This window comes from Cibotium barometz, chromosome 3 (genome assembly GCF_041138505.1).
Source record: "Cibotium barometz isolate CiBa-2024 chromosome 3, ASM4113850v1, whole genome shotgun sequence".
NCBI lineage: Eukaryota > Viridiplantae > Streptophyta > Polypodiopsida > Cyatheales > Cibotiaceae > Cibotium > Cibotium barometz.
In genome coordinates this window covers 18,727,933-18,742,344 of record NC_141048.1, presented here as the reverse complement: position 1 = coordinate 18,742,344, position 14,412 = coordinate 18,727,933, and the positions used below count along the sequence as shown (strand labels likewise).

The window sequence follows — 14,412 nt, the reverse complement described above, 5'->3', positions numbered from 1 at the left end:
GCCAGCCCAGGCGGGAGAGAGGGTGGCGAGCAGGGGCGAAGGCGGTGGCTACGCACAGAGGCGCGAACAGAGCGAACAGAAGGCGGCGGCGAACAGAGCCAGCCCACGCGGGAGAGAGGGCAGCGAGAGAGAGAGAGAGAGAGAGAGAGAGAGAGAGAGAGAGAGAGAGGGTTAACACCTTATTGCTCAACAGATTTATGTACAGATGGGTACTAGCACAGAGCTTTGTCTTAAAATAGCTAGCAGTCCTTCATCTCCACTTTTGGACCCAATTATGTCTCCTGATGGCTGCTTAATTGCTTATGTACGGGATGAAGAGCTGTACGTGGCTCCTCTAAGTTCTGGCGAGCCCAAACAAATTACTTTTGGAGCTAGGGGCATCGGAAAGGTAAAGTTGATGGTTTGAAGTGTTATGTTGTTTTCATTGCTACTAGGTTCTTGTTTTGCAAATTTGTGCTTACAATACGTTGCATGTCTGTGTTTGACGATTAGAGTAAAAATCAATTAGCAGTTCTGGCCTTTCGGCTTAGATAAGAAAAAGTTATGTCCTGTCAACGTTTGTGAAGATAATAGAAAGGTTGCTCTACTTTTCTAACTCCTCAACCCTGGAATGTGTATGCAGACCCATGGATTAGCAGAGTACATTGCGCAGGTAATCTCTATGTACCTTCACAACCACTCGTAAGGATTCTACTGCTTTGTGGGCTTGAAGTTATACTCAAGCTTTCTATCTCGCAGGCCTTGAGCTTTCTGCTTTCCTCAAGCTTGTACTTTTTGGAACAGGAGGAAATGGAGAGAAGAAATGGATTATGGTGGTCTCCAGATAGCAAGTTTCTTGCCTTTGCTGAGGTTGATGCATCTGTAGTACCCCCTTATCGAATTATGCACCCAGGCAAGTCGAATCTTGGTGGAGATGCTCAAGAGGACCATGCCTACCCGTTTGCTGGCAACCCAAATGTGAAGGTGCGGCTTGGGATTGTGCCCTCATCCGGAGGGGACATTGTGTGGGCAGACCTGCACTGTGGACATCACAGGAAAGACCAAGAAGATGAAGAGTACTTGGCTCGAGTAACATGGATGCCTGACAATACACTTACTGCACAGGTTCTTAATCGTTCTCATTCACGGTTAAAGCTTCTTAAATTTGACATCAGAACAGGTACACGGGATGTCATCTTGGTTGAAGAAAATGAGATCTGGGTAAATCTCCATGACTGCTTTACTCCCTTACAGAAGGGGTTTGACATGCTAGCTGGAGGCTTCATATGGGCAAGTGAGAGATCAGGTTTCAGGCACTTGTATCTTTATGATTGTAATGGGCTTTGCCTAACCCCATTGACTCAGGGTGATTGGATGGTGGAGCAGATAGCAGGTGTAGATGAAAATTCAGGCCAAGTCTATTTCATAGGAACTTTAGATAGTCCTCTTGAAACTCACCTTTACAGCACAAAACTGTTTCCAGATCCCACTCTACCTTTGCCAAAACCAAAAAGGCTGACACAGGATGAAGGCAGGCATGTGGTCGTTCTGGATCACCAGATGCGAAGGTTTGTTGACATGCATGATTCTCTGCATACACCACCTCGTGTGTTAGTTTGTAATCTGGAAGATGGGAAGGTATTGATACCACTTTATGAACAGCCAGCTCCTACACCACGTGCTCGTAAGTTGCAGCTTTTTCCACCAGATACAGTGCAGATTGCAGCTTCTGATGGTACTGTTCTTTATGGAGCTGTTTACAAGCCAGATGCAAAGCAGTTCGGACCACCTCCGTACAGAACTCTTGTGAGCGTTTACGGGGGTCCAAATGTGCAAACGGTTTGCAACACTTGGATGAATACAGTAGACATGCGGGCACAGTACCTTCGAAGTAAAGGCATCCTTGTCTGGAGAGTAAGTTTCTACTTGTTTTGTAGTAGATATCATCTGCATGTGTAAGTGTCTACTTGTTCTGTAGTAGATATTGTCTGCATGTGCTAGTAACTGTTTGAGAAAATACTAACATTAATTTGTATTTTGCGTGTTGTAACTATTAGACCATTTTTGAATTTGAGTAGATATTTTCAACCATACAAGAACTTTGGACTAGTCTGAAAAACTACTAGGTTTTTGGAGACCTTCAACACTCTTCTCCTCAAAAAGCTCTTTCACAGGCTTCAGGAGCTAGAGATGGTGTGGGCTCCCTCCGCTTGGAGATTTTCCAGGAGAGTGCTGCTGAGGATAGGCTTTAGCAAAGGGTGTGGCTTTTTTGCCCAGCTGGGGAAACAGAGAATCATTTCCAAGACTCATAGGTAAAGAGTATGCTCTTTGATTCCCAGTTATGTCCTGTAGCTGTGTATTGAGTTCGGCTGGGAAAGACAGGTTACAGATATGATGTGTTGTAAGTACATTAGGGAGTAAGCCATTGGCATTTTTAAACGGGATTTAGCAGGTTGTTACTCGGCTGTTTAGTACATCAGGACTTGATCACATTGGGAAGCTAACATTATCTGTAGCTTATTTTACAGTTTCTTCTGAGTTTGTAGATTTTCCTGGAAAAGGAGAGTGGGACCGTTTGAAACCCTTTCATTCTGAAATATTTAGTACTGGCGTCCCATAAGATGCTTAGCCTTCTGTGGAACGTGATGGGCTGATCTGTATAGCTACTAAGACCTGTCTGTCTATGTGCAAGTGACTTAACAGAGGGAAGAAAGCAATGGAAGTCAGGAAGCACAAACAAATACCTCAACTATATTTACTGTATTACTTCCGTGAGGAAAAGTACCAAGTATAAGCCTGCCAAAATTGTTTTTGAAGGCTGAAAAAATTATCAAAGAAAGAAACTGCCTAAGTACAACCCAAGTCAACTCAGCTGCTGTCCTGGTGCCGTGGTGCTGTTCCAGGCTACGCATGGGCTGAGGGAGAGGCTGAATAGGGTGCAAAAAGAGGGGCCCGGGTGGGGGGGGGGGTGTTGGCGGGCTGAAGCTAGCAACAAGATCGATGCAGGATGGCATTGATGCACTACGATCTAGATCATTTACTCATGACTGTGTGCAACTCTTGCATCATTCCTTGCAAAGCTCTTCAATAAAGCCTCATGTCAAGATCGTTAGAAATCGATGCTCCACCCTTATTATTTTTTGTACTCGCTCTACTTTGTAAGGCTCTCTTTATGAGGAACAACCATATATGAGCAGTTGGGCACTGGGCACCCTGGTTTTGACACTGGATGGACTCGTATGCGACAAGGATGGTTGTGATAGGTCTAGCTCATTGCCAGATAGGTAGCATCCATTGCTGGGCCAGCTGTAGGGAGAGGTGCATGTAACAGACTGTAAGGTCTCTATAGACCTCACCAACGGTTATCTAACATAGAAGCACAGAGGATTGGGGTTAGATCAGTGTTGCCAGGCGTTTCTGAAACGGCAGGTATGAAACGGGTTTCGTATGTTTTGAAACGTTTCCTAAAAGGTAAGAAACGGGTCCAAAAAGGTTTCAAACAAAATAGAAAAAATATGTATATTTTTAACTTGGAATATACAAAAAAAAATATGTATTTAGCCCTATGACATAACTTATAAGAGACCACACAAAGATCACCATGCTAGATGCAACTGAAAATACATGGCTCACCCAATCAAGCTGCCTTTGTAAAACCACTCCAAATTCACTCTATATTGCCCAAGGCAGGTAGCCTTGGGCCTCAATAGAGCAAGGAGCGGAAGATATGCAAGAAAGATTGAGCACAGAGTAAAAAGCGTGCTTATCTGTGAGCTCTGCAGAGAAAACGTACGTAAAGCATAAAGGAAAATTACCCCTCGAATAGACCTCCACAAGGCCCAAGGACACCAAGGATGATACGGGGATTTCATAGGTGCACTATCACTGGCCAGTTGGTACACATACCGTCGAGAAACATGCAGGGAACCGCCTCTGGAAAACGCGCATGGAAAAAATGTACGAAATGACGGCAATGTGTTCTAGGGCATTATTAAAATCGGGCTGAAAAAAACGCGTTTCATATAGTACGAAACGTTTCGAACGTTTCCACTGTTAGAAGTCATCTCCTGTCTAGATATATACACCAGGGCCTTTGTTGTGGGTGTGCCCGCCCTTATGAGGTGTTTTCCCATTTTTCCCCACTCTCCATATTTTTCCCCTATTTTTTCCCATTTTTCTGAGGCTTGGGAGGGCTGCCAGAGGGTGCCAAGAGCAGTACAGTGCTGGCCGACTGGGTGTTTATCCGTCGTGGACACTCTTGCTGCTGGCCGACTGGTTTTGATCAGTTTTGGGCACCAGATTGCTGGCCGACTGCATTTATGCAGTCGTGGACCTTTTTATTAGTCGTGGGCTTTTCCTTATGCTGGCCGACTGCCCTCTAGGGGGGTATATATAGGTCCTCAGCCCCCATACCTCATTTGTATCATTCCTCGGGATCTTCTTGTGTATATCAGAGCAGAGTTACACGCCTACATCTCTCTCTCTCTTGTGCTGTTTTTCTGCCTGCGTTTTTGCTTTTGCTCGTGTGTTCCCAGATCTGGTCATCATCTCCGCTGCGTATTGTGACATGGTATCAGAGCTCTAGATAGGTCTTGGGATTTGTGTGAGCAAGAGGGGGACTGTTTTGTGGCTGATTGGTGGACTGTTTCGGGCTGATCGGGAAGAGGAGAAGCAAGAGGAAGGCGGGCTGATTTGCTGGACAGCCACTTGCAGGTTTTAGTTCTTCTTTGTTCCCACCCACCCACCCTTTTTAGAGTACATCCCCGCTATGGCAGATCTGTTTGAGATGGCCGAGAGACATGTGAAGATCCCGACACTCCCCACGTTCCCGGTGGACCGTCAGTTGGACGGGAGCAACTACGGCATATGGAAGGTGATGATGGAATCCGTTCTAGAATCCTACGATCTCGCCGATTTCGTCGTTGTTGGTATTCCACGGCCGGAAGTAGAGGAAGGGGAGTTACCGGGAGGCCCAGACACAGATGTGGGATCGTGTCAACGCCAGGGTCCGTTCGTTTATTTTCCTCAACTGCACACCGCAGGTAATCAATCATGTCAAGCACATGACGCTGGCCAGAGGTATATGGCAGCATTTGGCCTCACTTTACAACAGGGTATCGCCCATGAAGAGGATTTCCTTGGAAGTACAGATGTGGGTTATGAGACCTGCAAAGTCGTCTCGACGATGCGGGAGCATATTAACAAGCTGCAGGCTCTTCAACAGGAAGTTCTTCAGGCTGGGAAGGAGATATCGTCGGAGGACATGGCCATCACGTTGCTGTCACATTTGCCCTCTTCGTACTCAGCATTTTACTCGTCGTTGATTACCAGTGGCAGGCTCAGCACCATCACGTGGGAGGAGCTTGTACCCATGGTCCTGGACCAAGAGAAACGATTCACGAACCCTCCTCAGGGTGGAGGTTCGGAGGCCTTAACTGGCCAACGGTCGAAAGGCCGTAACTCGGGCAAAGGGAAGGCTTCATCGGAGAAGTCTTCTGAGAAGAAGTCCGACGCTGACCGCGAGAAACTGAAGGCAAAGAGGACCTGTAATGATTGTGGCGAGAAAGGCCACTACTGGAGGCAGTGTCCCAAGCGGAAGACCGAGAAGGGTGAAGACTCCTCAGCAGCAATCATGAAGACTCCGGCTTTTGTGCACCTGGAGGTGATGGACACCGATACTTCATTTTCTTCAGGCAGGGAGGAGATTGGAGGACTCTCCGCAACGGATACCAGGGATTGGATTCTCGATAGTGGTGCTTCCAGGCACATGACTCCTTCCCGTTCCGGTTTACAGGATCTCTGCAGGCTTTCTGGTCATATTCTTACTGGGGATACGTCCACTATCCCAGTTCACAGTGAGGGCAGGATGGAGATAGTTCCCGATGGTAGAGGGGGAAGCATTCCTCCCAGGTGTTGTATGTTCCAGCACTTGGTTTTCATCTGTTGTCAGTGCATCAGGTTTGCAAGACTGGCGTACGTGTGGAGTTTGATGAGCATTTTGTTGCTCTCCGGGACAAAGCAACAGGCCAAGTGGTTTGGGAAGGCAGAGTGGAGAATGGAGTTTACAAGCTTTCAGCACTCTCTCTCCCAGGTCCTCAGGATTGTGATGAGTGGCAGTGTGGTTATGGCTACTCAAGTGTGGATACGCTGCAGGTGCGGGCTTTCCGAGACCAGATGGTGGATAGCTTGCCAGTAGATGGCAGCAGTTGGCAGGAACTTTCCAGTACTGATGTTGGTAGTTCTTGTGTTCGTGAGTCAGAGGAAGCTGAACAGGTCACTTATGCTCTGATGTCTCGTAGTGTTCGGGACATAGAACTTCCAGTAGTTGAGGATGTTCTTTCCACGGGGACCTTTCGGAAAGCCAGGCAGGTGGCAGGTGCTTACTTGCAGAAGGAGGTGGTTTCTCCAGGCTTTGTGGTTCCGGATTCAGAGGGGGTGGTTGACAGGTTTCATCAGGTTTCCAGGACTTGTTTGTGCACCGTAAAACAGGTGTTGATCCTTGTGAGCAGTGTGATGTCTCTGTGACTCAGAAGCTGGATGGTTCATTGATCTGGTTGATGGACACCGGATTGGACGGGAGCTTCCTGATGAGGCAGTTGAGCTCTTGGTTGCAGATGTCTCCTCGGGAGGCAGGATTGCGTTTCCTGTGGTTTCTGCGACATGCGAAGGATCATGGACTCTTGTACACAGGAGGGGGATTGTTGGATGGAGTCCGCCGACTCCGCGGTTGGAGTGACTCGGTTTGGGGAGGAGATTCGGACACGAGGGGATCTACTTATGGCCCAGGAGCAGTTTTACGGAGCAGGAGGAGGTTACATTGCAGGTTTGGGCTTCCACTGGAGGAACCCATGGTCATCCCGAGGCACTTTGTTCGTGAACAGATCGTTGCTGATGACATCTTGCTAGAGTTCTGTTCGACGGAGGACAGTACGGTGGACCTCTTCACGAAGTCGCTCTCTCAGGATTTGCTCAGGCGGCACCCCAGCTCCCAGTGGTTGGTTTCACAGCCAGGAGCTGAGAGGGGGTGTTAGAAGTCATCTCCTATCTAGATATATACACCAGGGCCTTTGTGTGGGTGTGCCCGCCCTTATGAGGTGTTTTCCCATTTTTCCCCACTCTCCGTATTTTTCCCCTATTTTTTCCCATTTTTCTGAGGCTTGGGAGGGCTGCCAGAGGGTGCCAAGAGCAGTACAGTGCTGGCCGACTGGGTGTTTATCAGTCGTGGGCACTCTTGCTGCTGGCCGACTGGTTTTGATCAGTTTTGGGCACCAGATTGCTGGCCGACTGCATTTATGCAGTCGTGGACCTTTTTATCAGTCGTGGGCTTTTCCTTATGCTGGCCGACTGCCCTCTAGGGGGGTATATATAGGTCCTCAGCCCCCATACCTCATTTGTATCATTCCTCGGGATCTTCTTGTGTATATCAGAGCAGAGTTACACGCCTACATCTCTCTCTCTCTTGTGCTGTTTTTCTGCCTGCGTTTTGTAAGAAACGCGTTTCTATGCAACACTGGGTTAGATCCACACACTTCAGAAACCCTAACAGGGGTTTTGTAGACCCAACATCGTACGCATCGCATGACCACGATGGATTGTGGCTAGCGACTCACCACACCCAACTGTAACCTCGAACCACCCTCGAGCCTGAGGTTTGATTGTTGTGAGCTTGCCAAGCCTAGATGACCGCAACCTGGTGTCTCGTGCCACCATTCCGAGCCCACCGCTCATAGCTCCATGGCCCTGAGGTTTTGCCCCTGACAGTTCTCATGTCCGTGCCGCATGAATACCTCTAATAACTCATAAGTACCCCCAAGTTTACTTATATAGCAATAACCCAACCATTATTGGCCCTTGCTTTATTGATAAGCTTTCTTGCTTTATTTATAAGCTTTTAGCTATAACTAGCCCCTTGCTATTAATCATTGACCCACGACCAATCCAAACCTCATCCTCCTAGCGACCTTAGCCTACGTGTGAACCCTCCAGGTCCTCAGGCCCTGCTAAGCCCTAACCCTAATGTGGGTTAGTACACACCCCTAGCCCCAGGTTAAGCTAACCCTAGGCCTGTCGGGACGTAACATTATCTCCCCCTTCCATTAGATTCACGTCTTGGTGAATCCATAAGGAGACACCAATGTAAGCGAATCACCCATAGGATCTTACCTAAGCTAGTATGAAACTCCTCTTGTAGATCTTGCTACAAAGATCCAACTGCTTACAACTAATCTAACTGTCGTTGAAGAGTTGAAAGGCTCACTATAGTCCAACTCCATTCTAAGAGTTGAAATATCTAATCTAATCTCACTTTAATCCAAGAGTTGAGATAGTCAACCACAAAGTGCAACAGTTCTACCAGAACACCCTAGCACAGATGCGCAGTACAACTTAGGTGTCATACCAAATGTCATCTTGCATTGATTGTCAGCAAACATTAGCCCACTTAGTGCAAATAAGTTCCAGCATCTCATTACCCCATCACAAGTTCAAACAACACATGCGCAAGTAACAAGTTGTATCAACTCTCCCACCTCATGCACGCCCATGCAATTGAAACAATCGTTCATGTGAGAGAATGTGAGAGAAGTCCTTTGAGTATGTACTATGTACTCAAGGCACAATATACAAACCACAAGATCTCCCTTGTCCAAATCTGAATGGAACATGTGTTCGATCATAAGATCTCCCTTGTCCAAATCTGAATGGAACATGTGTCCAAATCTGAATGGAACATGTGTTCAATCGTAAGATCTCCCCTGTCCAAATCTGAATGGAACATGTGTTCAATCATAAGATCTCCTTTGTCCAATCCTAGGCTGAACCCAACAACTGCTTTGATTTGGCAAAAGGTATAACCCCAACGTTCTTCTCTATCCTACCTCCACACTTTCTTCTTTATCCAAATCTACTAGAAGCGAGAGATCGTCCTTCAATGACTGAGCTTCTTGGTCATAGTAGATTACCAACTGAAGGAACTTGTTTCTAGAGAACAAATCATTTTCTCAAGTCATCTTCAAGCCTTGGCCTAAAAAGGCCTAACTCCTTGAGTCATTCCGACTCCTCGAGTCATCTTGCATTCCCTGAGCCATCCACCAGAAAGGCAGTAAGCTCTTTCGGATACCATATGCTCTCTGAATGCCAGTAGCCTATCGTATGAATCAATAACCTTCACAAGGCAAGTTAGGTTGAAGCTATTTTTTTCACCCCATGAACTTGGGCAAAAATTGAAGGTCAACTTTTCTAAAAGCTACCAAATCTCCTAGCAATCTCAACCATCCAAAGAGATCCTATCGGACAATTTTCAGAGTGTCCTAAACAAGAGAGATTCTATCAACGAGTTTGCACAGTAGTCCTTCCAGGACTGAATTGATTTTGAATCCCAACATTCGTAAGGACGAAATATTGACCGACTAACAAAACTAATGAAAGTTCCTCAAGGAACTGTGCTTCTGATGGGATTCTCAGCCGGCTGGATCCGGGGAGTCTTAGCGCTTTATTCCACTGGCCACAGTCAGGTTCTCATCATGAGACCAAAGGGGACAGGTTCCCGATTACCAGATCAGTCCGTCGTCAGGAGTGCCCACTCGCCCCCTTACTCTTTCTCTTTGTTGCTAAGGCAATGAGCAGCTTATTGGCCACCTTGGGGACTGGGCTGGAGGATCTTCGTCTCCCCATCCGCTCCCATGAGGAGCTTCTAGACTCCGAGTTTGCAGATGATAACCGCCGCCTACTTCTCAAGAGAGGAAGGAAATCTTCAGAGATTCGCGCAGGCCATTGAGGTCTTCAGCATGGCGTCAGGACTTCAGATCAACTGGCACAAGTCGTCGTTTTTGGGTTGGATCTTCACCCACCCTGGCATGGAGACCAATTGAGTCTTTTCAATGGATTCATCGTGGCACCCTAGTTAGATATTTGTGATGTCAGGTGGGGATTGATATTTTGCCAGAGCAGCAGCTTGCCCGTCTTGCTCTAGGCAGCATGTGGTACATTACCTCTTGGTGGGCGTTCTCCTGGGCATGCCTCAGGTGCAAAAGCTGATCCAGATGTTTCTTGAGGTAGGGACATACAACTGTCTTGCGAGGGCCAAGGTGGCCTGAAGGGTTATTATTCAGGCTTGTGACTCGTCATTGTGGTGGGTTGGGCATCATTGATCTAGCTATTCAGAGCAATAGGTTGGTTGTTCGAGGCCTTTAGACAGGGAGTGAGCCATGGAAGGCTTTTCTCCACGCTCGGATCTCGGCCTGCACGCCGACTCTTGGTGGACACTAGACCCCTAATGTGTGGTGGACCTTCATGGAGGCCCAAGCCCGTGGCATTAGTTCCTCCTTCAAGGACCGCTTCGTTGCCAGTTTAATCAAAGCTTGGGTTATCTCAAGCTAGCCCCCACCCAGTTACCCCTGACCTCTGATGAGGAGAGACTTAGCCAGTTATCTAGTTATCTGATGAGAAACACTTCGACAACCCTTGATTTAGAACCCCCTCTTCAAGATGCCCAGTGGTCACCCCGTGGGCACTCACTCTCACATTGTGTGGGTGCCCCTCAGCACTGGTCTCACTCAGTCTCGCCGAGAGAGTGTCAGGGCTACACAGACCACACCCACAGATTATGTGACCTAGAACGCAAACCCTAACGAAGTTTCATAGACCCAACATCGTCGTACATATCACATGACCGTGATGAATTGTGGCAAGCGACTCACCACCCAACCATAGGTTCAGTGCCTCGAACCACTCCCGAGCCCGAGATCTAATTACCTCGAGCCTGCTTCGTACCGATGGCCCCATGGCTCAGGCTTAGCCTCATGGTCGGTAACTACACCTTGTTCATGTACAACATCTTCCCCCTCTCCCTGTGCGACGTAGCCACACAGTGGTTGCCTTACTGCCCATCCCTGTCTGCCAAAAGCAAGGGACCAGATCTGTCCAGTACGACCAACAGCTGCAACCCAGCCTTGCGCATAGTTCAGATACTTTGCCTAGCTGCCCCGTCGCCCTGCACATGACACATACAGGCCAGCTGTGTGCTGTGCACACAGGCTGCTGTTACGGCGCTGTGCACATGCTGGACACTCGGCCGTATGTGCTGCCCTGCTGCCCTTCACATCACGCATGCAGGCGAGCACTTACTTGAGGTCTAATTACCACGAGCCTTGGTACCGATGGCCCCATCCTAGCGTCCCATACCACCAGGCTGAACTACCCACCTTGCAACTCCATGGCCTCGAGATCTTGCATCCCAAGCCGCTGCATGACTACTTGACCTCTTGTGTTTAATAAGTTAGCCCAAGGTCACTTATATAGTAATAACCCGGCTATTATTGGCCCTTGCTTTATTTATTAGCTTTCTTGCTTTATTTATAAGTTTTTTAGCCATTATTAGCCCTAGGCTATTAATTATAGGCTCGTAGTCCTCATCTTGCTAGCACCCTTAGCACACGTGTGAACCCTCGAAGTCCCCATGCCTTGGCTAAGCCTTAACTCTAATCTTGGGTTATTACACACCCCTAGCCCTAATCCTAGGCCTGTTGGGACATACCAGAGAACGGGCCAACTTCAAGAGGTTTCCATCAAAGACACAGGACATATGCCTTGCAGGGATCCGGGGCCATGATCAGGTTACCGTCGTCGTCAACTCAGCCACCCCCCCGCAATCGGTTGACCACCCTGTAGGATCCCCCCCCCCCCCCCCCCCCCCCCCCCCCCGGCGAGTGTCTTGGCACTTTCACTCGCCATGATTTCCCTCTACCAGTCCTTGATTGGGAGGCTTGCATTCATTTTCTCAGTTGGTTCCCAAGGTCAGCATGACTTATGAATCCCAAAAATTACTGCACCAGCATGAATGCACTTTTGATGACCAAGATTTGTGGCTCAGAATGTGATGTGTACCTCAATGATTGGGCAGAGATAGGAGGGATTTAGTCATGGCAAGGCAGGCTTCTTATGGATCTGCTCTAACACTGGACCACATCTTCACCCTAAGAGCATTACTTGAGGCAGTAAAACATAAGAGGAGAAATGCTTTAGTGCTGCTTTTGTGGACTTCCAATATATCTTTTTCTTTGCTGACAGTTAGCGCTACCAAGCAGACAACCAGCTGACAAGAGACCCCCTCAACCCCAGCTGGAGAGGACTTTCCACACCCGACAGGTGCTGGTCACCCGCACAACAGAGAAAGAGAAAGAAAGCAAGAAAGTAATACAAAAGACCCCAAGGGTCTATGAGGCCTTCAGTGATACAATGGTACCATGGATATACCGAGCCATGGAAAACTGAAAAGAAAGGTAAAAAGAAAACATCTAACACTAGTCTATGTACATGTAATCAGCAGATGATCCTGTGTAGAGTGAGATATGCCCTGATCAACTAATGACAATACTTACCTCGGCTAGAACTGATCTGATGGTGGAGAGAATGAAGTGGTTCTAGAAAGAAAGAGAAAAGAAAGTTATATTAACATCTACAAAAGACCTCAAAGGTCTACGAGACCAAATGTAGTACAAAGTATCCATGATGATTAATGAACCATGGGAATAGAAATATGCATAAAAATAGCTATGTAAGTCAGGATAGCCATGTGGTGCTACATGATGGTCACACGGTAATACCATCCTCCTCCCAGAAACTCCTATACGGCATGGGGTCAAATCTCTCTATGCTGTTTGAGGAGGTCGTGGATCTGTAGCTGGCAGGTAGAATGTCGCCCCCTTGGGGGCTTGGGGCAACTCGCTCACTATAATCGAGGTCACTCTCTGGTCACCCCCAAGTGGTAGAGGTGGAGGGGGCTCAGATCAGAGCGGGCTGAGCCTGGTCCGTAGTCCTCACTGTCGAAAGTTGATGATTTAGGCATGGGAGGTGTCCTTGGGATGCTGTCTTAGTATGCCCTCACGATGTCTCTAGAGTTTCAATATATACATGCAGCACACAAGCACTTCAGAACCCAATTGCTTTACTGATTTGCAGAGTTGTGTGCCCAGTTCCAACTGCTATGTTAAGTGTCTGGCTGACACATTTGGGATGTAAAAGCATTGTCAAAGGTCTTTCATTCTTTTTTTAGGCTAATATGAACTTGTTAGTTTCTCAATTACGTGGTGGTCACAAGAGTTATTGATTTCTTCTTGTTTATTCAAATGAGGATGTGGATTGTTTAATGGCATGACATTGTGGATTCTTGTGGCATTTCACTGTAGCTTGATAACAGGGGCACAGCACGGCGTGGATTAAAATTTGAAGGATCCTTTAAGTACAAATTTGGGTTTGTGGATGTAGAAGATCAAGAGACAGGTGTTCGGTGGTTAATCCAACGAGGATTGACAATCCCAGGCAATGTTGGTCTATACGGATGGAGCTATGGGGGGTATTGTGCAGCTATGTGTCTGGCCCGCTGTCCTGATACATTTAAATGTGCTGTGGCCGGGGCCCCGGTTACGGCATGGGATGGGTATGACACTTTCTACACAGAAAAATACATGGGCATGCCTGCAAGCAATTCTAGGGTCTATGAAAATAGCTCCGTGATGCCTCATGTCCCTAGAATCAAAGGGAAGCTCTTGCTTGTCCATGGTATGATAGATGAGAATGTCCATTTCCGGCACACAGCACGACTGATAAATGCATTCATAGCAGCAGGCAAAGAGTATGAGCTCCTTGTTTTTCCTGATGAGAGGCACATGCCTCGGCGATTGAAAGATAGGATGTACATGGAAGAGCGGATATGTGAGTTTATTAATAGGAACTTATAAGAGTATGGAGCTGTAATCTCTCGTGCAGACACTTCAAAATTCTTGTACTTGCTGAAGGTAACCATGGTTCATTGTTGAAGGTGTAAATTCCTTTGTATCCAGACTTCGCACAGCCTTTGAATCAGGATGTAAATGTGGGTTTCAAGAGGGATAAAGATGTAAGTTCTGCCGCTCTGTCTGTTTTGGTTGTCTGGTAGGTTGATGATACTGTTTCTCATCATCCTATGTATTCTAATAATCTACTGGATTAACCCAGCAAGCACTCAGTTTTTCGCTCATTTAAAAGAGTCAAGCTGACTTGTTTGGATCTCTGATCCATAGCTTGTACTTCACGTAGTTGAAAGCTACTGAATTTTTTCTATATTGTTCATGATATGTGCACACGGTGAGGGTTGTGCAGTTAGCTTGCAGGTGCAAGAAATGTACATTAAATGAATGCGCACAAGTGATAATAGTCAACTAACTACATATATCCAAGTCAGCTCTCTAATAGTAATATCATGGTTCACAAATTCTTTCTCATGTTCAGGAAATGAGCTTGAAAGGCTCCATTGATCTGACTCATGAGAGGAGGAAAAACCTCCACTGGCAAAGGCTTTCACTATTTATGTTTCTGCTGGGATAATGTTTTTAGCCCTTTGTTACTTGCTATTCTCTACCCCACTTACCACTTGGTCTAGCTGCTGCTTCACCTGTA

The 14,412-nt window shown here is 47.2% G+C and overlaps 1 protein-coding gene across 2 annotated transcripts in view; it reads left to right on the top strand.

Moving 5' to 3' along the window:
* Positions 1-13,970, top strand: part of LOC147639797 (prolyl oligopeptidase family protein) — a 39,159-nt gene extending 25,189 nt beyond the window's left edge. The window contains exons 2-5 of one of the 2 annotated variants that reach the window (XM_086774122.1): positions 194-388; positions 623-652; positions 784-1,893; positions 13,164-13,970. In XM_086774122.1, the coding sequence (XP_086630248.1) occupies positions 194-388; positions 623-652; positions 784-1,893; positions 13,164-13,715 (1,887 nt within the window). In that variant the 3' untranslated portion in view covers positions 13,716-13,970. The remainder of the gene's footprint in view (positions 1-193; positions 389-622; positions 653-783; positions 1,894-13,163) is intronic. The other variant, XM_086774133.1, reaches the window with a different exon arrangement.
* The last annotated feature ends 442 nt before the right edge of the window (positions 13,971-14,412 follow it).